This window comes from Drosophila guanche, unplaced genomic scaffold (genome assembly GCF_900245975.1).
Source record: "Drosophila guanche unplaced genomic scaffold, DGUA_6, whole genome shotgun sequence".
NCBI lineage: Eukaryota > Metazoa > Arthropoda > Insecta > Diptera > Drosophilidae > Drosophila > Drosophila guanche.
The window spans coordinates 3,395,992-3,416,332 of NW_022995754.1; the positions used below are offsets into that span (position 1 = coordinate 3,395,992).

The 20,341-nt window shown below is 43.2% G+C and overlaps 2 protein-coding genes across 3 annotated transcripts; one reads left to right on the forward strand and one right to left on the reverse strand.

Moving 5' to 3' along the window:
• Positions 1–1,009: 1,009 nt before the first annotated feature.
• LOC117589429 (uncharacterized serine-rich protein C215.13) lies at positions 1,010–19,346 on the forward strand. Of its 2 annotated transcripts, none has more exons than XM_034281365.1 (4): positions 1,010–1,593; positions 18,072–18,365; positions 18,452–18,884; positions 18,944–19,346. In XM_034281365.1, the coding sequence occupies exons 1-4, from the start codon at positions 1,576–1,578 to the stop codon at positions 18,970–18,972; spliced, it is 774 nt and encodes a 257-aa protein (XP_034137256.1). In that variant the 5' UTR covers positions 1,010–1,575; the 3' UTR covers positions 18,973–19,346. The 2 variants fall into 2 exon arrangements, with proteins under 2 accessions (XP_034137256.1, XP_034137257.1); XM_034281366.1 differs by lacking the exon at positions 1,010–1,593 and adding an exon at positions 16,683–17,137.
• Positions 10,145–20,341, reverse strand: LOC117589428 (nuclear migration protein nudC). The gene is made up of 5 exons (XM_034281364.1): positions 20,152–20,341; positions 19,765–20,048; positions 19,510–19,696; positions 10,427–10,824; positions 10,145–10,362 (listed from the first exon to the last, which is right to left on the reverse strand). Exons 1-5 carry the CDS (start codon positions 20,224–20,226, stop codon positions 10,311–10,313), a joined length of 996 nt encoding a protein of 331 aa, XP_034137255.1. The 5' UTR covers positions 20,227–20,341; the 3' UTR covers positions 10,145–10,310.

The window sequence follows — 20,341 nt, forward strand, 5'->3', positions numbered from 1 at the left end:
CCCCCCCCCCCCCCCCACGAATGGAACAGGTGTCGTTGACTTCAGGCACGCCACCGAAATATGTGTCAAGGTCGCTGGCGGCACTCACGCTCGCTCTCTCTCTCCCTCTCTCGCACTCTCTTTGTATTTATCTATCTTTATCCATCTCTTCTCTTTTGTGTACGTGCTAAAAGGCAGCAGACTTACGAACTTGAAGCAAAAAGTTGATCAGACTTTTGGGAATATCTGTGCCCCCATGTAAGAGAGGAACAATTAAATGCACATTACGCAAGTGGAGTTGGAGCATAAACTCCAACAAAAGGGAACATAAATTAAGAGAAAAGACAAAAACTGAAATAACTGTTGTTGTGACCTTGATTTTGACACTGGCAGGCGGGTCTGTAAGCGTTACAGCTGCTGCGCTGCCATGGCTGTTCTGTTTACTGCTGTTCCCATTCTACAGGAGGCTGCTGCTACTCTACACTATCCATTCCAGGAACCAATCTACATTCTGCAGCTCCTAGAACTGTTCTCCCCATTGTTGGAACACTTTTTAATCCTTAAGCCAGTACTCGAACCACTCTCTACTCCCGTTCCCACTTTCTTGTAGGAACTCTACACTTCTGATTCCAGTTCTAGAACCACTCTACACTCTTGATCCCTGCTCCTAGCTCCTAACAAATATTCAATACTGCAACCACTCTACACTCCTGTTCCCACTTTCCTCACTCCTGATCATCTCACTCTTTGCACTCTTAACCCACTCAAACTTTTGGCATTAACCGCAAAAGTTCAGCAGCAAGCCTAAAAAGCGCCATAGAAATTAAACACCTTTAAAGCTCTATTCCAATACAACTATGCTCTCTGCAGCTCTGCTCTCTGCCGCTGCCTGTGTGTGTGTGTGCAAACAATGTTTAATGTACAATTTTTTGTTTAATACTTGAGGCATGGGGCGGCCGCAGTCGCCGTCATTCACCGCACAGCCGCAACGGAGTGTGCACGCGTCAACAGAGCAGAGCAGAGAGCAGAGCAAAGAGCAGATCAGCAAAAGGCACTCAACAGTTGCGTTCAATTTGGCTCAGCCCCCCGACTATCATTACAATATTTCCCAGTATCCGCCAAGAGCTACGAATCGAAATCCGAGTTTCAAACCGAACAAGTTTTCCCAGTGAATGCGAAAATTAATCATTTCGAAAAAATTCAAGATTCAAGTTGTGGCCCAAAGACTTCCGAAAACTAGTTGAAAATTTGTCGAAATTCAAAATTGTTTGCATTGCCCGCGCAAAAAAAAAACCCCAGCAAGTGACACACTTCAAAGAGTTACAAATAATTGTAAAATAACGAACGGAATAACCGCTGCAAAGATAACCTTCAAAAAAGAAGACCAATAAATAAACTAAAAATAACTTTACAAAACAAACTCAAAGTAGACACGGCACAAAAGTGAGGCAGAGACAAGACGAACGAGTGGAAGGAAGCAAAGTCTTACTCTAATTGAAATTCGATCGAGTGGAACTACCCCGCCAAAACCACCCACCCACCCACACACGTGTGTGCAGTCATCTGCCATCTCCCTTACGCTCGTTACGGTCAACCATGGATGCGCCCAAGCAGGTAAATGACATATTTATGGCCCCTCCGCAACACCCACAAAAATCATTCAATTCAGCTTCAACGTCGTTGTAGTTGCTGCAACTGCCACAACAACAACAACAACAACAAGTTAACTTGCCTAAAAGAGACAACCAAAAAAAGGCAGCAACAGCGGCAGCAAATGTGCGTGACAAGTCGGTCTCTCTTTTAACCACCACCAACCAACCAGCCTCGGCATACACTTTCGGGATCGTAGATTATTTTTATGATATATTTCGCGAAACGGAAAAGCCCATGAAACTGTATCCATGGGCCAAAAACATGAAGAGAAGACTTGTTTTGGCGAAGATATTTTATAAATGTATTCCATCTAGAGGGGGTAATGTCAATGAAATTTCTGCAAAAAACAAGGCAAGCAAATCTCTATTATTCCTATGCAATTAATTCTCTTGATAAACACATTTCCCGCATCCTTCCACTCCAAGTCAAAGTACCCCCCGCAGACCAAGTGCAAAATGTACACAAAAAAAAAACATACAGCACACATTTTGCCACGCCCCTTGGCCCATTAAAACCCGAAACGTGTTTACAACTTGTAGTTGTTGTTGCTGTGCCTCCTTTATGCTGTTTGATGTGTCGTACGACGACTTTGCCAATTGAAAATTTTCCCAACTCCAACTCCAACTCCAACCCCAACCACATAATCATTCATCATAATCATCGCCTACCCCCAGTGACACACAGCACCACTTTTTTGTTGTTTACCCACGTCTTAAGGCACTGTGGAGACAGTCAGTCAGATTGATCAACAAATGTATTGGAATTTATTGCTGAAATCGCAATTTTCCTTTGATATGCCACAACAAAAAGGAAACAAACAAAACACAAACAGATTTGGTCGCATTTTGATTGCAGCAATGCAGCGAATTTTAGACAGGAGAATAGTTCAACAGATTTGTGTGTTGGGCAGATAATTAGAGTAGAAAAATAGTTCCCATAATTAATTTAGGGGACTGCAGCTACATTTATGGTAAAAATAAGCGCCTAACCACCAGCAGATTATTTTAAACAAAATTCAAACGCCCAGCCAACTTTTATGCCTGACCAAAAAAAAACCCCAAAACTTTGTTCTTTTGTGGAGCTAAAAGTTATTGCACTTTGTGCAGCTTTAAACGTGCCAAAGAATTAACACACAAACAGCTACAAAATTGCATTCGGTTATTAAAACTGTTTGAAGGAACACACACACAATTTTTGGTGTATTTTGTTCATTCCGGCGGCAGCTTTCAATGCAAACTTTAATTGCATTCAATTTGGGTTTCTGCCGTTTGATAACCTTGTGCGCGGTATAAAAAGGCTAAAGTAAATGCTAAATGTTGGCCAATTGCTGTGCAGGCAAGGCAGGCAATTTTCTATCAGTTTCAGTTCGGAGTTTAATTGCAAATTGGATGAAGTTTCATTCATGGGAAAATGTTTGCCGGGGGAGCATAAAGACGCTTTTAGTGCGACACGTGTCAGCCAGAAGTCGAAGCTCAATCAAGTTGATCGCATTTCCAGACCCAACCAGACAGTTCTCCCTTCACTTTGTCGAGCTGGCACTTGAGATTTGACAATATCACACACGACAGCCGACAGCCGACAGCAGCGACAAAAAAACACCCACGAGCTGCCAAGTCTCAGAAGCTGCAGAGTAAAAATGGGGAAGCAGCCGAAAATGAAGCCTCCAATTTGGTAGCGAATCCAACTCAAATTTATTATTGTGTAAGACGATACACAAATAAACATTCTGAAGAGGCTGGCTGGCTCCTTTTTTGTGCGGCCTGATCTTTAAATCGGATAATGACTGGAGACGCAAACGGATTTGGAATTGGCTTTTCACTTTCGAAAACAAAAAAAAATAACAATTAAAATATCATTTGAGGAAGGAAGAAGATTCACTGCAAATGCGGAAAAACATGTTTTCACAGCAAATAAATTAAGGAAAAAATCCAAACTAAAGGGCAAATGTGGCAGAATGATGCAAATAAAACCCCTCACACTTTGAATGTTCAAAGCAGTCTTTAAGCCTTTCTAATTGGATGCCATTCATGGGACATCTCTCTGTAGAACATGCCACACACGACACACGTGTGCCGCCAAGAATGTATTCCCGTTCGATCGGATTTGTATGTGCATATTTATGGGGGAGCAATAATGAAACGCAAAGCTAAGAGCCTAAAAATGCTTACACGTGCCAGCGATGAGTGGTTCTGCCGCTCCCTCATTAATGCGCCAAATGTGTTAACTAATTAATAATAGAAATTAAGAATTTTGCTACGAACTTCAAGCAAAAACAAAGCCCCAGCAAAATTGATATTAATTACAAGTTCATTGTGTGCCGAGGAGGAGGAGGAGGAGCTGACTTTTTTATGGACCATCGCAGCAGCCAATTTGGCACCAAGGCATGACTCAAAATTGGTCGGCGAACTCCGCTTTGATCAAGATTCGCAGACCAGCAAAAAGGTTTCGTTTCACTGCCGATGAGCTAATCGTGCGATTTGGTGACCTGACCCAGGCCTGGGATCTGCACTGATTTATTCCAAGAATTTCCAATGAGTGTGGCCTGCCCAAATTGCATGCACATCATCGCCCGCTGCTTGTGCAATGCTCCGCGCCACACCCGTGCACCCTTTCAAACAAAGTTCAGAGCATGCAATTCTCAGACTTGACTTCTTGGCTGTTTAATAAAACAAAAAAAAAAACCGTTTTCGTAAGCCACTTTTGGCCATGTGAATGCTGAATGCTGAATGCTGCCGTTGGCGAACAACAGCAGCGACGTGTGACGGCTTACACTGCGGCAAAAAGCGAGCAGATAACGGAACAAAAGGCCATAGACAGATAAGAAAACAGCAGCCAGAGCGGGGTGACTATAGTGTGACCAAGGTATTTATCAGCCAGGATACCACAATTGTATGCCCTAATTTCTCTCACTGCAAAAGGCGCTAAAAAAAAGGCAGAGATTTGTGTGTGTGCTTTTTGTTGTTTAGTTGGCCCGCACTTGAGGTTGAGTTATTACACGGGTTTCTGTCTCCATCTCACCTGCGCCTCCACACACCCCACACTCTCCCGCCCTCTCTTCCGTTGTTGTTGTTGTTGTCTCTCTTTTATGTGTGTTCGCCGCCACAGTCACAGTCTGCCCTCCTCCGGCACCGCTGCGCTGTCGCTGTCGCTGTCACTGCCGCTGCCCGCTCCTCCCTCGCTCATTTGTTTGCTTTTCTGTTATGAAACGGAAATTGTGTCAAGGTCAAATTTGCATGAACACGCTAAGCAGCAAGTGCTGGGCAAGGGGGGAGGACAGACAGACACCGCTCAGCTGTTCTATGAGAGAGCGAGAGAGAGCGCTGTGCAAAAAAGTTAACCTCGCTTTAGTGCTATTTATTTTGTTGTTTTATTCTCCACCCATGATATTCCAATCAGAGAAACTGTCAAAGTAAATGGAAATTAATGGACAAGTGGGAGAAAACTAAGCAAATATCTCTAAATGAGAGATATGTACATAGAGCGCGGGGAGGTGAGTGAGTTTTACATGTAATATTTACCCCCCCACCGGCCAAAAGTTGGACTCCGATCGAGGCGGGCATTTCCCATGTCAAGCTTAATGACATGTCGTTTTTTTTTTAAGTTTTCTGTTGACTTTTTGTTTTATATTTAACCAGACGAATGTGTGAATAATTATGCAAGTGCACTGAGCGGGGGGGGGGGGGGAGCCTAACCATTAATTAGCTAATGAAAAGTAAATGATAATTAAAACAGCTAACGAATTGATGTAACAGCCAAGATAAGAAGAGTTGTAAAGAGACACTTAAAAACAACCAAATTAAATAAACCAAAAAAAAAACCAATTGAAAATGAGTTAAGTAAGCAATAAATGCTTGAGCTTTGATGAATGTTTTAGGCTCCATTTAGTAATGGAATTCAATTGAAATGTTTGAGTAAGAAATCTGTGTAAGACAGAAACAGACTTCCTCGTTGTTCAGGGTTTTCCAAGGAAAACACTCTTGCCGCAGTGATGCTGCACTTACTGGAGTGCACTCAGCATACGAAATTATGCAATGAACGACAAGAACTTCCTCATGTTCAAGTGAAATCATTCTCTAACTATTCGATATCTATGCAACGATGCATCATCATCATCATCTTCATCCTCTTTTGCCTTTCACAAAATTCCCGGATGATGAACAGAACAGCGCATAAATAACCACAAATGATGAAATCTTTAACAAATGATACTCTTGTCTTATTAATAATCTCTGAACCCCATACCCTGAGTGTGTGTTGTGTATGCAATTCTCGACCTCCCACGATCGTAACTACAGCTGGACAAACAAATTGTTTGTTTTATCATTAATTTTAGCAAATAAAACCAGAAGGAAGTTGCTGCTGAAACTGATTCATGGTTAGGAATTCCATAAAAAGGTGTCTAATGGGTACGGTGGGGAATTGGGAATTGGAAAAAAGACTTTCCCTATTCAAACCAATAGAATTTCAACCGGTATTGGTTGCCTTTCTTATGGCTAAACTCTGCCAACCAGAACGTTCCCCAAGCAGACAGACAGACAGACAGACCGAGAGACACTTCCAGTCTTCCACTTTTGGGCTAATAAATTTGTGCTGTCGCCCGCACTCTAAATACCATAAAATTAGTCATAATTCAGACAAAAGCCGAAAGCCAAAAGGCACAGCCACAGCCAAAACGGCCAATTAATAGATCACTATCCGAGAGCGAACAGCGGTGAACGGTGGCAAACAGCTGCTGTATGGAATGGCAAGCGAATGGGAGACAACTCCCATACAAAATTCGCTGTTGGCAACAATAAATGTGTAAACAAAAAGTAGGAAATGTACTCAAAATGCCAAAAGAACATGTGAAAGGTGATTTGGGTACTTAAGAAACAAAGAATTATTCTTTATAGCAAAGTTTTTAAATCTTAAATAGTTCCAGTACCTCGAGGCATAATTCTAATTCACTTTTCTTGCACGAAAAACAGCTAAGAAAATCGTTTACTTCTCCCAACATTAAACCAATCGTTAATTAGAGCTTCTCCCCCTCTAGGCATATAACAGCTGTCCTTCTGTTATATTCCTTGCCCAAACAGTTATACCCATAAATTGTTATGGCAGCGAATCGAGAGCCTCGCTAATAGAATCGATAAATCGCTCAATCCAGATATGCAAATGCAAAAAAAAAAATGCAGGCAAACAAATTGTGCGATAGCCAAAAGCTAATTGGAAATTCCTGCAGGCAATGGCAGCCCAAAACAAAAGTGAAGGCAACAAACTGCCACAAACAGACACAGAAAGAACTGCAGCAGCAGGCAGCAACGTGGGCGACAGACAACCAGTAGGCCCCAGGTCCGGGAACGCAGCCGGATACACGTATTTATGTGCGATTATACAAGGTATTGACAGGCCACACTTAGAACCCTGGAAACACGGAGACAGACTGCCTGAATGGCTGATGAAATGCCAAACGGATTGTCCATAAGCTTACAGTGAGAGAGAGAGACTATGACATTAATCTCTGCTGCAGACAGGCACATCTTTCGGGGGCTGGCCAATGCATTTGCATGGTCTTGGCAGGGCCCGAGACACACACACGCCTCCACTTCACAGTTCATTGGCGTCGTATGACAAGCCCACCAAGCAGCAGCAGCAGCAGAAGGCAGAGCAGCTCAAGACAGTGACACACCAAGTCTGGCTGTCGGGCCTCCAACACACACACACCCAATGCCAGAGGCAGCGGCAGAAAAAAGAAGGGAAGGCTAGCTGTGGAGATGGAAGCTTTTGATACCCTTGCAGATTGATTGTTCGAAAGAACTTTACAAATTAAGGGAGAACAGAAAGGCAGGTTACGAAAATTTTGCTAGAATCGGAATACCCCTCCACACAAAGCGCTCTCACCTCACTCTCTTTTCAACTTCTCTTTTGCCCTCCAAGCATTTACGGTTAATGATAGCTCTGCTGCTGCGCTGTCGCTGCCGCTGCTACTACTGCAGCTTGACCTTCGAATTGGCATTGCAGACAGAGAGCTGCCTGCTATGAAGAGTGAAAAAACTTTCCAGCGGATGAAATTTTCGAAATTTCAAAACAAGTTCGTTGCCTAAATCTTTTGTTTGAATCAAAGTCGACGTCCAGACGAATTTATGAGGCGAGACAATGCGATGGGAATAAAGCTCGGGGCTGGGGTACGGGGCGGCGTGACCCAGCATGACGCTGGCCTTTACAATAGAGTCATCAGCCCTGATCGGCAACCCCTTCGGAGACTTTTGACTGTTATACTTAATGGGCAAAAAAAACCAGACAGAAAATTTGCTAAAAATAACAAAATGGGCCGCAATTACTGGCAGGCAAACAACAAAAAACACACACACACACACACACAGACACAAATGATGTTAAAAAAAGAAATAACCCACGCGACCAGCAGCGGCAGCATCAGCATCAAAACTAGAGAACAAACGCCCCAGAGGCGGGCAGCAATTTGTTTGTGTTTGTGGAGATGTGGGAAACACTCGAAATTACCAAAAATTTGAGGCGGCTGTCGAAACACAATAATATTAATACACAAACAAAAAATAAATATAATAAAAACCTCAACAGAACAGAAGAGAACCCCAAGAACCCGGCACGGCACCCGGATTCATTATTTGTGGCTCTTATTGCTTGTTTTTTTTGTTATTTGTTATTTGTTTCTCAACAGAGATCTGTGTACGTATATTTAATATTTATTGATTTCGCTGCTGGAGACAGCCGCGGACGGGCATTCATCACGTGCGTCATTTAACAGTTCAATTGATTTGAATATTCCCCTCAACTCTCCTCGTACGATTGCTATTTATAGACTTCTGACTTTTTTTATAACTAAATACTATCTATCTATAGACACCATCTGCTGTAATTATGCGTCCCTAGTTCGTAGAAAGATTGATCAATAAAAAAACCGCTGCCTAAATCTTTCTCCTCCGCTCTCTGACTCATATTCTTTAGTGCAGGCCATTTGTGGGATTACTTAATAGCCTAATGTAAATGCCTCTGCTTTTGGCTTTCTCTTTCCCTTTGGGTCTTTCTCCTTCGATCGATTTAACCGGTCTTCACAGGGCCTTCTAATTGGTGCGCAAGAAACCAAAGCGGATATCGGTGTATAAGCCGAAAGCAATTTGTACTTTCCAATTTATAACAAACAAAATTCCACATTTCAAACAAAAGAATCCGGTTCTAATTCAAGTTGTGGCTTCAGCAGTAATTTGTTACAGTTTATGCCAGACTCTTGGCTATTAGCGGACAACGGACAGCGGACAGCGGACAACAGGCGGACACGCAACGAGAACTCCCCCACAATGCGAATTATTCTTTTTTTTTTTGTTTGCAATGACAGTAATTTATGATATTAATTGGCAATTAATTAAGGAAAGCATAAGATCGCATGACATACAAAACAATGATGATTTGAGGATATTGCTTATCCTCCAAAGTCATCTTTCTTTGGCCTCCATTTTGCGTTGAGAAACCCATTCATTAATTAGAGTTTTCAAACATTGTTCCACTCCCCCAACTCTTTCTGTCTTATTTGTTTGGTTTCTACGCTTTGTTAAACACTGAGTTTGAGATACGTTTTATCTAATTAATGACCTGCGAGAATTAACAACTAAATGGGGGGTATATGAAATATCCAACTTAAACTAGAGATGGCCTGGCAAATATTACGAAAAAACTCTTTACAAGGTATACATTTATTTATAGACAGAAATTGCATTCAAGATCTTAGCTTATGCTGATATATTTACAATTCAAAAAAATCAAATATTTCAGTTAAATGCCAACGATTGTTGCTTAAGTTTAATACTTTAGGAATTTATAGAAGAACTTTAAAAAAATCGTTAAAAAATGTAAATAAAATCCAAAAGGGTTCTGACAAATTTTGTACGTGTCAGCACGCTTTCATCTCTATCAGAAACAGAGCATAACAATAAAACCCTGGCGCGTGGTAAAATAAAAACATTAAAAAAACTTCCACAAGCAAGACAGACAAATTAGTGCCACAAATTAGTGGGAAACCATTAGGAAATTGCTTAGCACTTTACAGATTCTATGCAAAGTTGAAATAAAGAATCAATCCAACAATTTATGACCCGTTGCTGATCGAAACGAGTTCAGCTAAAGTGAAACAGATCAATGACCCACTACAGAGCATCCAGAGATCCAGAACACACCCATTGCAGATAGGGCAAACAATCGATGGGAAGATGCCAAAAATATTCAACGTTCCAACGATTATCCATGCCAAAGTCCAGTTTATGTTTCGAGTGGGAAAAATAGTTAATCAATTAGCTTGAAAATCAAATGAATAAATGTTGTATAATTACCCTAATCTTACGACTGCAGATTGCTCCTTTTTTGCCGCTCCGATTGATCAATTCCATTTCGGTTGTCGCTGCTTTCACTGACAAATTGTTATTAACATATTGAATATATATTTAAAGTTATGGAGGGTTTTTTTGCTTGTGATTTTTTGATTGGTATAAATGTACGTTATACACATTATATTTATTTATTTCTCAGCTTTTGTTGGTTGTTTGTTTTGTGTGCAATGGAAGAAGGAAATGTTTGTAGCAAAAGAAGGAGAAGGTTTGTTTGTAGCAGAAGTATAAGATGTTTTGTAGTAGAAGATGTGTCAAATGTGTAACAAAAAGTATTAAAACCTAATTGAATTTGCATTTGGAAAAGTCCATCTCGGGATGCTGTTGTCTGAATCTGCAAATAAACACCAAAATCAATGAAAAATTCCCAACAAAATTCAAACATTTTGTGTACATACTTTTCAAGTAAATCCTGCTTCTTGCGATCATCGCTGGTGGGCAGACCCATCTCCTTCTGGCGTTGATCGAACATCATCTTCTCGACCGTGCTGCGCGTCTCGCCATCCAAATCGGACAATTTCGATGGCTCTGGGTTGATTTTGCGTGTGGATATTTCGGGATCAGTGGTGACTAGACGATTCCACCAGTTCATTTTGTTGATCTTGTCCAGAGTGATGAGCACCGTCTTGCTGTCCTGCAGCACCCACACGGATTCCTCCTGCTTCACCTCGCCACACAGCTCGCCATCGATGATGGGCTCCTGGCCCTTGAGGCCCACTTTGAGGGTCTTCTTGCCAATGCTGACCACCAGATCGCGGGCACGCAGAGCGAATGTCACATTGAAGGAGATCTTGAGCTGGAATTCAAAAGAGATTGTAGATTGGTAATGATGCGGCACAAAGTGGAGTATACATTGAGATCCATCTTTGTGTAACCCTGCATTGAGTGCTGTTGTTTGTGGAGCTGGAGATTAATGATGAGAGATTGGATCTGTGTGTGCCACAGAGATTCTTTGCTTTGGTCAGTACTCAACCTTGGCTGGGCTAATAATGCTCTATAAATAACTCGAATCGAATCAACACAACTGCAGGCGGCAGAGGCAGAGGCAGAGGCACGTCTCTGCCTTAATCGCAGCTGCAAGATCTGTTTAGTGCCCTTCACCAGATGCAGAGCCTGGGGCTGGGGTCCCCTTTGTCTCAAGGACTGTAACTGGAACGGGAATCTAGTTTAACGGCCACAACCAAGGACGTACAGCGGTTCTTACGCTCAGGATCCGGTTGCACAAAGGAATGCCGTTCGACAGGTTGCTCAGGGCTCAGGCCTGCAGATGGATTTGTGCCGTCTCTGCTGGCCAAGTTCAAAGCAATTACACTGGCGTCTAGAATTATGTGCCACGGCTGGCCATTAATTATAACTCCCATCCCCCTCGCGCGCTGTACAAACATATATTAACACCTTTCCCATTAGCCCCGCCGCTCGCAGCATAATTAAAGCCCAGAGTTATTATTCGACAACCACTGTGCGGCAATCAATTAGCGATTCTCATGTGGCATAAACAATGTGTGTGTGTGCTAAGGTAAACCTTTAATTTAAATCTCACGATGCGGCATTCAACCAAGGACGCGCTTCAGCTTCAGCTTCAACTCCAACTCAAACGCTGCCTGTGTGGGCAGTGTTGAAGCCAAGGCAGCCCAGCACGCGGCCCGTGTCAAGACAGTAGCTAGCGACAGAGACTCCACCGAATGTGGGTTGCATCTTCATCACAAATCACAAATCATATATTTTATCAGAGAGTACAAAAAATGTGTCAAAAGCTGAAACTGAAGCGGATGTCAATTGGTGGCTCTGAAATTTGTTGTACGCGGATGTGAGGCAGAACCAAAAACCAACATCTGGATAGCCATGGACAGCGCCGTGTGGGCATGCGACATGCCACAGAGCAAGCAGCAGACAGCCAGGCAGCTGGCAACAGTAGCAAAAAATAATTTTACATTTTGATTTTGATTGATTTGCAGCGCAAAATTGGGGCAGAAATTAGTGTGAATGAAATGAACGCTAGAACGTTCCTATTTTGTTTTTCTTGCGCCATTTACTTGCAAGAGTAATTCAATTTATTCAAATCTCCGAGCGGCTTGGCTCTTGGCTTTCTATTCTGCACAGCTGAAGGTTATGCAAATGGCAAAAATCCATACAATTCCAATGCTAATTCCAACTAGGAAATTTACACAAAATCACTAGACAAGAGGGAGACACCTAATGCTGTTGATGCAAACTGAGAAACTGAAAAAAACCAACAATAGTCGTTAAGGAGAGGCAGCAGCACAGAGCTAAAGTAAGATGGGAGGCAGGCAGGCAGGCAGCCAGTCCCCCCATGTCAAAGTCAGAGTTCGTTTTTGAGTTCAGTGAAGGTGTCGTCGTGCATGAATTAATTAATAATATAAGCAAATATTGATGACTGTCAATGCTGTGGACGAGACCTGGCACATGGCACACTTATCGCCTAGAGAGAGAGAGAAAGAGACAGAAAGAGGCGACACGCAAGCAGACGACCAACTGTCTGACAGTTGGCAATTTTATGCAAATTCTCTCTCGCCACGCCACACACTCCCCCCCCCCCCCCCCCCCCCCCCCCCCCCCTCTCTCTCTCTCTCTCTCGCTAATCAATCATTCCGTCTGCACCAATTCGGTCTCTCTTTTGGTCTAGCCGGCTGTCCCACTCTAGCACACCTAACGCCACCTTCGCTTCTCTCTCCTGCGTTTGTGTGCTTGCGTGTGTGCTTGCGTGTGTGTGTGTAAAGTGAAAGAGATCTGTCCGGCTTGGCCTGCTGCCGTTTTAACAGTTTTAAGTTCCTCTTCTTCTGCCCGGGCCATTGATTAATTCTATCAAATTTGCCAACAAAAAAAAACACATTTCATTTTCTTTAAATAGTATATCTAGTCGAGCCGCGAGTTTAATTTATGCTAAAAGATGCGATGCGGTGCCAGGCACCACCGAAAAAAACCATCTCCAACAACATACAAAAACCAATAGCAGCCACAGCAACAGCAGCCAGCAGCCAGCAGCGACAACAACAAAAAACAGAAAACCATTTAAGAAAAAAACTAGAAACGTCTCGGGATTGCGGTTGCCGACGGTTAAGATGCTCTACTAGAACCATCAAAGCTATGATAAAGTCATTCCATTGGTTGGAATAACTGGCGAAAAATGTTCGATGCATAAACCACCGTCATCTTTGGTATGAAATCTCTGACTGTAGCAAAAAGAAGGGGCCCGTCCGCCCCTCCTTTTTCTGTTTCGTTTGACAAAACCGAAATACCTCTTGGAAGGGTATGCCAAACAAAAACTAGCTTCAATAGATTTCAAGTATGCGGAGTGCCCATGCCCGAGGAGTACGTGTGTGCCAGTGTGTGTGTGTGTTCGATCGAAGTGCTTTGTATTCGATAATGTTATCAGACAAAACAGCTGAGACAGACACTCATAAGCAGACGGTGAAGTCAAGCCGCTGTAGAAGGCCAGGGCATACCTCATTAAAAGCGGCTTAAACTTGAGCTTATTTGTGGGCCAGAAGTGGAGTAGATAGAGAACAGCAGACAGAGCACAGAGCGTGGCAAATTATTATTTGTTTGCTCTAATGTCTGATTAGAACACCAAAAAAACTAGTTCCTACTCGCAGGGAATGCCACAAACTCTGATCCGCTACCGTAACCATGCCCGCAATGAGAGAACAAAATCTCTTGAGAGTGTGTCCGTATTGACATTTGCCTGGTACAGCAGGCAGGCAGGCAGGCAGGCAGGCAGGCCAGGCAGTCAGTCATCCATCTGGTAGCTGCTCTAAGCGGATTACAAAACATAACAAAACAAAACGATATTCATCCGGTTAACCCAGTCAATTTGTTTTGGGGTGCGGGGATATTCCCAATACAAAAGATTATCTTTGTCCATCAATTTAAATTCAAATAAGTTCTAAGATCTGAGCTAGAACTGAAAGTTCACATCTTCATGAGCTAAATAAATTATAGAAAAGAAATCTTTGCAGCCAGAATTTATAGTTCCTTCCAGATTTGTGCATAAATCAACTGAAATTGAAGATTGCTTTTAGATCATCCTGCCAGCCCATAGGTTATGCAAGTTCTGGGTGTTCTCTGCATTGATAGATCTTTCTGGAACTTCCCTAACTTTTAACAAAACTGTCAAGATCTCTAATCAGGAAACCAAAAGCGGATCTCTAAAGCAGTTCATTTACCCAGGGTTCTTTGTGAGGTTCCACTCATTGTTCTGTGGCTTTGTTTGGGGCTCGCCTTTCTGCTTGAACCCCACCAAAGTTGACTCTTTTTTGTGTGATTTATAGGAGAAACCCATTAAAGCGTTTTATAAGCTAAACAGGTGTGAAACGGACAAATAAAAGATCACTTTTCGTTTATACAACCTGCAATTAGAGGCTCTATAGATATAACCGATGCTCACTGTCAAACCGCCTGACGTGATGAGGTATCATCACATGACATTAAGAATTTCCGTCAGGAATGACTCAGTTCTCTAGGAATTTTTGCCAACCAAACCAAGGAGCTGCCTCAAGGCAGAAGAATCACAAAATTCGCCAAATTGTTTGCTTAGCTAAAAGCTATAGCTATCTGAATGAAGAATTATACTAAAACTTTTAATAGAGGCAATCAGCAGAGAGGGCCCCGAGGGCTCAAACAAGACAAAAAGTCACATAAGCGTGTCATACGTCAACGGCAGCCATCCATGGCCCCGAGGGATTTCCCCGTTTTGAGCGATATCATATCTTCCATCAATATTTTTAGATATTTCTCTAATCCCAATTGTTGTCACCCAAAATGGAACAGAAATCGAAACGAATATCGAAGCTCTTCGAGCGTCACTCTGTTCGATTGCTATTTTGCATGCTTAATTATATGCATAAAAAGATCTTTGTTTATTTGTGTTTGGATCTTTTTTGGTTGGTTGCTTGGTTTTTTTCCTGATGCGATGTGAATGTTGTTGATTCTATTCAGGGGGAATGGTTCCGAATGGTTCTGCGATCGATCTATAGCAAGTGTTTTTTTTTTTTTTTTTTTGATTCGGCCTCTCGCCTTTGAGTGCCGCCCGTCCGTCCGTACCTCAATCTTCCGTTCAAGTGATCTCCATCGCTATGAGGTTGTCCCGTGAGCGCTTCACCTCTATCCAATCTCGCTTAGTGTAGAGTACATTGGCCGCTCCGCTGGTCTGTTGCTCCGTTGGTAACCTGGTAACTGGCCGTGTCAGGTAATCTTTGTCAACGCGCCTGATTAAAGCGACAGACGGCATCTCACTTCACATCGCACAGCAAAAACCGAAAGCCCAGCCAAAAATCAAGCGCTTTGGGAACAGGCAGGCGGCACGGCAGGCCACTCACTTGTCTCACTTAAAAGGTGATAACAAGATGCTCGACACAGCAAAAACTAAGCACCAAACACAGTAGAATATCTGGTGTTGCCTTTCGAGCAGCAGCAGATGACAGATGGGAGGTCTCTGGACAAAACCTTAAGTCAACAATAAAGTGTTGCCAGTGTAATGGGTTCTATTGGGGATTTTTGTGAATTTATTTGTTTGTTCAAGCGATTCTCCCAAGGGATTATTAGTTTCATGATATTATGACAAGTAATTAGATATAGATCTAGAAAAATAAACAATGTTTGAAGTGTTTTAGAAGGGGGGAGGGTAAACTTGGGTAAAATTGAACTTTGCGTTCAATTCAAATTAATTCCATAAACAAGTTCAACACTTGAGAGAGGCTTATGGGTAGAGATCATTTTACCCATAATTCATCGATAAAGATTTTTGCATTTTGTTGGGAACGGGAATCTGGGAATGGGCATCTGTTGATGCGTTGATAAGCAGCTTTTGTTCTCCCGTTTGACGTTAATACGCGCTTTCTGAGAATACAAAATTAGCCAAAAATAGACGCCCAGTGAAATAACCATATAAATAATGGCCCATGATATTTATAAGACCATCAAATGTTGAGTTAATAACAAATATGGCATCCATCATATGATAATGAGCCATGAACAAACGGTACTACATACAGCAAATGGATGGAGCATCGTATCATCGGTCAAGGTTTGCCCTTAATTAAGTAAACATTAAATTAGAATGATGTTTGCTGATGGGTTTTTCCCACAATCAAAATTGGATTTCGGCACGGATCTAGAAAACGCCTACACATCGGCCGGCCCAGTGTACAAAAAAAACCCACGAAGGGCCCTTCAAAGAAGAACAAAGCTAAGCGGAATACATGGAAACATGGATTGCAGGTTAATGAGTATCAGAAAAAAAAGGGCGGAGGCAGAGAAATGAAAGTAGGCAAAAGAACAAAGAGAGAGCAAGCCGATGGATGAGCAGATGATGTGTTCAAACATTCAAACATCAAAGACAAAGATCCGCAACGAAACGAGAGTAAAGGAGCTGACCAAAATCAAATTAGAAATTTACGGAATGGAATGGATAAATATAGCCATAGAGCACCCCCCACAGAACGACGACGACATGTTATGACATGCAAAATCCGGCAAGAAAGTCACCAGATACAGAGGAAGAGGCAGAAGCAGAGGCAGAGCCAGAGCCGGAGCTTTGCGCAACGCCAACAGAAGCAGCGACAGCAACAGCAACAGCAACAGCGACTGAGACGCCAAAAGCTTTGCTTTGCGTCGCTGCTGCGAGACGGCCAGGCCTGCCAAGTCGAACTTCATTTCAATTCTAAAAGCCGTTAAGATCGGTTCTGTTTGCGGTACGCGAAGCAGGCGAAATAAGAGGCAGAAGATCCCAAAAGCGAAACGAGATCGTGACTGAGATAAGGAGAAGCGAACAGAGCTCAGCCAAACGGTTTCCCCAAACAGCAGCTGCTGCCGAATGTCAGCTGAGTGTTTCGCGAGCCTCACATCATCGTAAATTAAGCATTTAAAAATATCATAAAAGATATATTTAATTAAAGATCCGCCACACACTGCACCGCGAGAGACAGACTGACAATCAGAGCAAGACTCTGCTTACAAATACCTGAGATTGTGATACTAATTAATAATTAAATATTGTGTGTGCCTGTGTGATAAATTGTTGAAATAATAAAGCAAGTAATTAGAGACGAGAGCATAAATACAACACAATAAACAACAAATTAATACAAGAAGTAAGTAAAGTAAAGTAAAGTAAAGCGTTCACAAAACGCAGCACACAGCCGATTGTGTGTGAACACAAATCCCAATCACAACAATCACAAAACTCCAAAAACAAAAAACTGGCAAATCAAGTTGAAGAAATAAATTGTGGTGATAAGACTTCCGCATGCCTAAATAATATTTACAATAAATAAAACGCAAGAAGCAGCACGGCGGACACACACATTTATGGAACTTCTGTTCTTCGTAAGCCCCACAAAAGCAAACACACACACACACAGACAAAAATGAAGCGCGTCAAAGAAGAGAAGCAAGACACAAACTTGAATTGCAACTTTTGTGTGTGTGCGTGTGTGTTAGGCAAATTGATTTCTAGAGAACATTGACGCTCCACAGAAATTGAATTAATTGCAACAATTAAAGCCGAAACCATTAAAAGAGAAAGGCTGGAACAAGGGCAAACAAAACAGCAAACTGTCCCCTTGTCATCCCGAAAAAAAAGGCAGCAACAATAACTAGCAGAATTAATAATAAATAAATATAAAATCAGGCTTTTAAGCAAACCAGAGGGCCATAAATTTCAAACAAGTTGATGGCAAATGCAAACGAAGAGGCGAAGACAACTCGAAAGTTCAGTTTTTTTTTTTGTTTTTGTGTGAAGTCGTCTTCTTTTATGTAAAGCTCTGAGGCCAAACGGCGAAGAGCAAAGAGCAAACAAACCAAACTGTTCTAGCGGTAAACGCGGGGAACATGCAGACAAAAGCCAAAAGTCTTCAGGAGAGAGAGTAAAGCGAGAGAGTGCAAGACAAGCTTTTGCTCTCAGGGACACTCTCCTTTCTTTCTTTAACTGTTATTCCTTGCACTCGCAGTTCCGTTCTTTTCATGCACTGCCATTTGAAGCTCAGACAAATACTAAACGCATATATTGCTATCCCTCTCTTACAGATGCAGGACTATTGGCACATTCCACGCGCCTCGCTGGCCTCCTCCAGCAGCTCGGCCATCAGTTCGGCCAGCTCCTCAAAGTCATCAAACAAATCGAATTCCAGTCCCCCCACACTGGCGCAGCGCAGCCACCAACAGCAACAGCAGCAGAACAGCGGCAGCAGTAGCAGCGGGAAGCCAACAAGTGCGACAAGTGCTGCCGTAACTGCTGCGGCGGCGGCAGCAGTGCTGGCAGCAGCCAAACGTGGATCGCGCAGCTCTCAGGGCTCCAGTGACAGCAACAACAGCACGCGGGTGAGTAAGCGACGCGGGTTGCCCCCACGTAGGCGGATACACGAGATCGGTGTGACTCACGTTGAAACATTCTCTTCTACTTATAGAGCGCTGCTTCCGGCTCCCTGCTGCTAACGGCAGCGAATCTGGAGCGCTTCGCGGAGATCCACAAGAAGCAGGAGCGCCACAACAAGATGCTGATGAGCAGCAGCACATCGCCCAACTCCTCATCGGCCAACTACAATGCGAATCTGGCTTTGGCCAGCAACGGCAACAGTTCGGGCAAGGATGCAGTGATTGCCATTGATGGCCATGATGGAGCAGAAGCTGACCCAAATTTGCATTATATCAAAACCAAAGACCTCGACACCGTGTCCATTGCCAGCTCCATGCACTTTACAATGGTCAACGGCGACAATGGACCCCCAAAGAAGCCCAAGCGTGGACTCTGCGATCGTGGACGGCAGGTCACAGTGCTGATTGTCAGCATGAGCACAATCTTTATGCTGCTCATCATGGGCATGGTCTATGCGCTAGAGAGTGAGTTCTAACTTGGTTTTCGAATCTAAACTGAATACTAATTTATTTCCCTTTTGCAGTGCGTGCCCGAGATATGCCCAAGAGCTAATGGGGTGTGGGTTCTGTCTTTCCACGAGAGTAATCCAACTCCTCCACTTGCTAGCAAATTAGTTTATTATTATTTATTGTCTTGTATTCTGCTATGTTTTGAGCCAAGCCCCCAATTATTATTGTTATTGTGTCGCCTTTGAGCTAGTTGTGTAAGCTATTTATTAAACAATTGTTTGGAGAGTCAGTTGAAGCTCGGGAAATCGTATCGGAAAATCGTTGCGCCCACGGACACACACACGCACACGCACACGATGCTAGTATTAAGACAGAGAAATATGCAACAAAATGGAAGCATGGGTTGTATTTTCTGGTTAACAATTAAGTTATTTATCCCTGTGATATGTTTAATAAAATGAATTTTCTATTTGTAAATCGCATTGGCCCTTTCTTTCACACACACCTGCCGCCAGAGGTCAATGGCCAATGGCAGCCCCTAGCAACGCCCTAGCAAAAACAACAACAACAAACCCCTCACTGGGTCAACAGCAGCGGAAGAAGGGGCAGGGCAGGCGGTAAAACTTTTGCTCAAACTCACCTCCACCTCCTGCAGGGTCTGCGTCCACATGTACTTGTCCAGGGTGCAGCCATTGCCGGCATTGGGCTGCAGCTTGCCCACCTCCGCCTTCTCGGAGTCATCGTCCACTTTTTCTATGGGCTTGGATACGTCGTCGAGATTCTCAGTGGCTGCGCCGCCAGCTTTGTGCAGCAGCTGCTGGCGTTTTCTAGAACACAAAACAATACGCAAAGTTAAGGGGAATCTAATCAGAAGGCCAGGAAGCCATCGCCTTACTTGTCCTCCTCCTCTTTAATAATGGCCGCTGCTTCCTCATCGGAAATATCACAAATTTTGTTAGCGTCGATTTCCTTTTGGCGTGCCTCACGCTCCACGCGCTCCTTCTCCTTCTTGATGCGTTGAGTGGCCTCGCGGGCCTTGACTTTTTCGGCGTGCGCCTCCATGGCCAGTGCCGACTCCTTGCGAAAAATGTCCAGCAGCAGTTTCTCCCATTCCGACTGCTTGGCGCCTGTGTAGAAATCTGTCTTGCGACGCAAAAAGCTGGCCATTGTGTGGAGGAACTGTAAAATAAAGCGAGAATTGGTTAAAAAAAGAAACAAAGCAAGGCACAACGAGATATTCCATGAAACACGCTGCAGCAGCGTTGTGGGTACGGGGTCTTACATCGGGCACGCCACCGCGGTGCTTCTCTGCCACGGCCAGTAAAATGGAGTCAAACTTTTCCTCTTCTCCAGACATTGTGCTAGCGATATTCTTAACTGTTGTAACTATTGTGACAAGTTAAATTCGTTCAATTTCTGGATGTTTCGATTTAAAATTCTGATTTACACATGGGCACATGAGATCCAGTGTG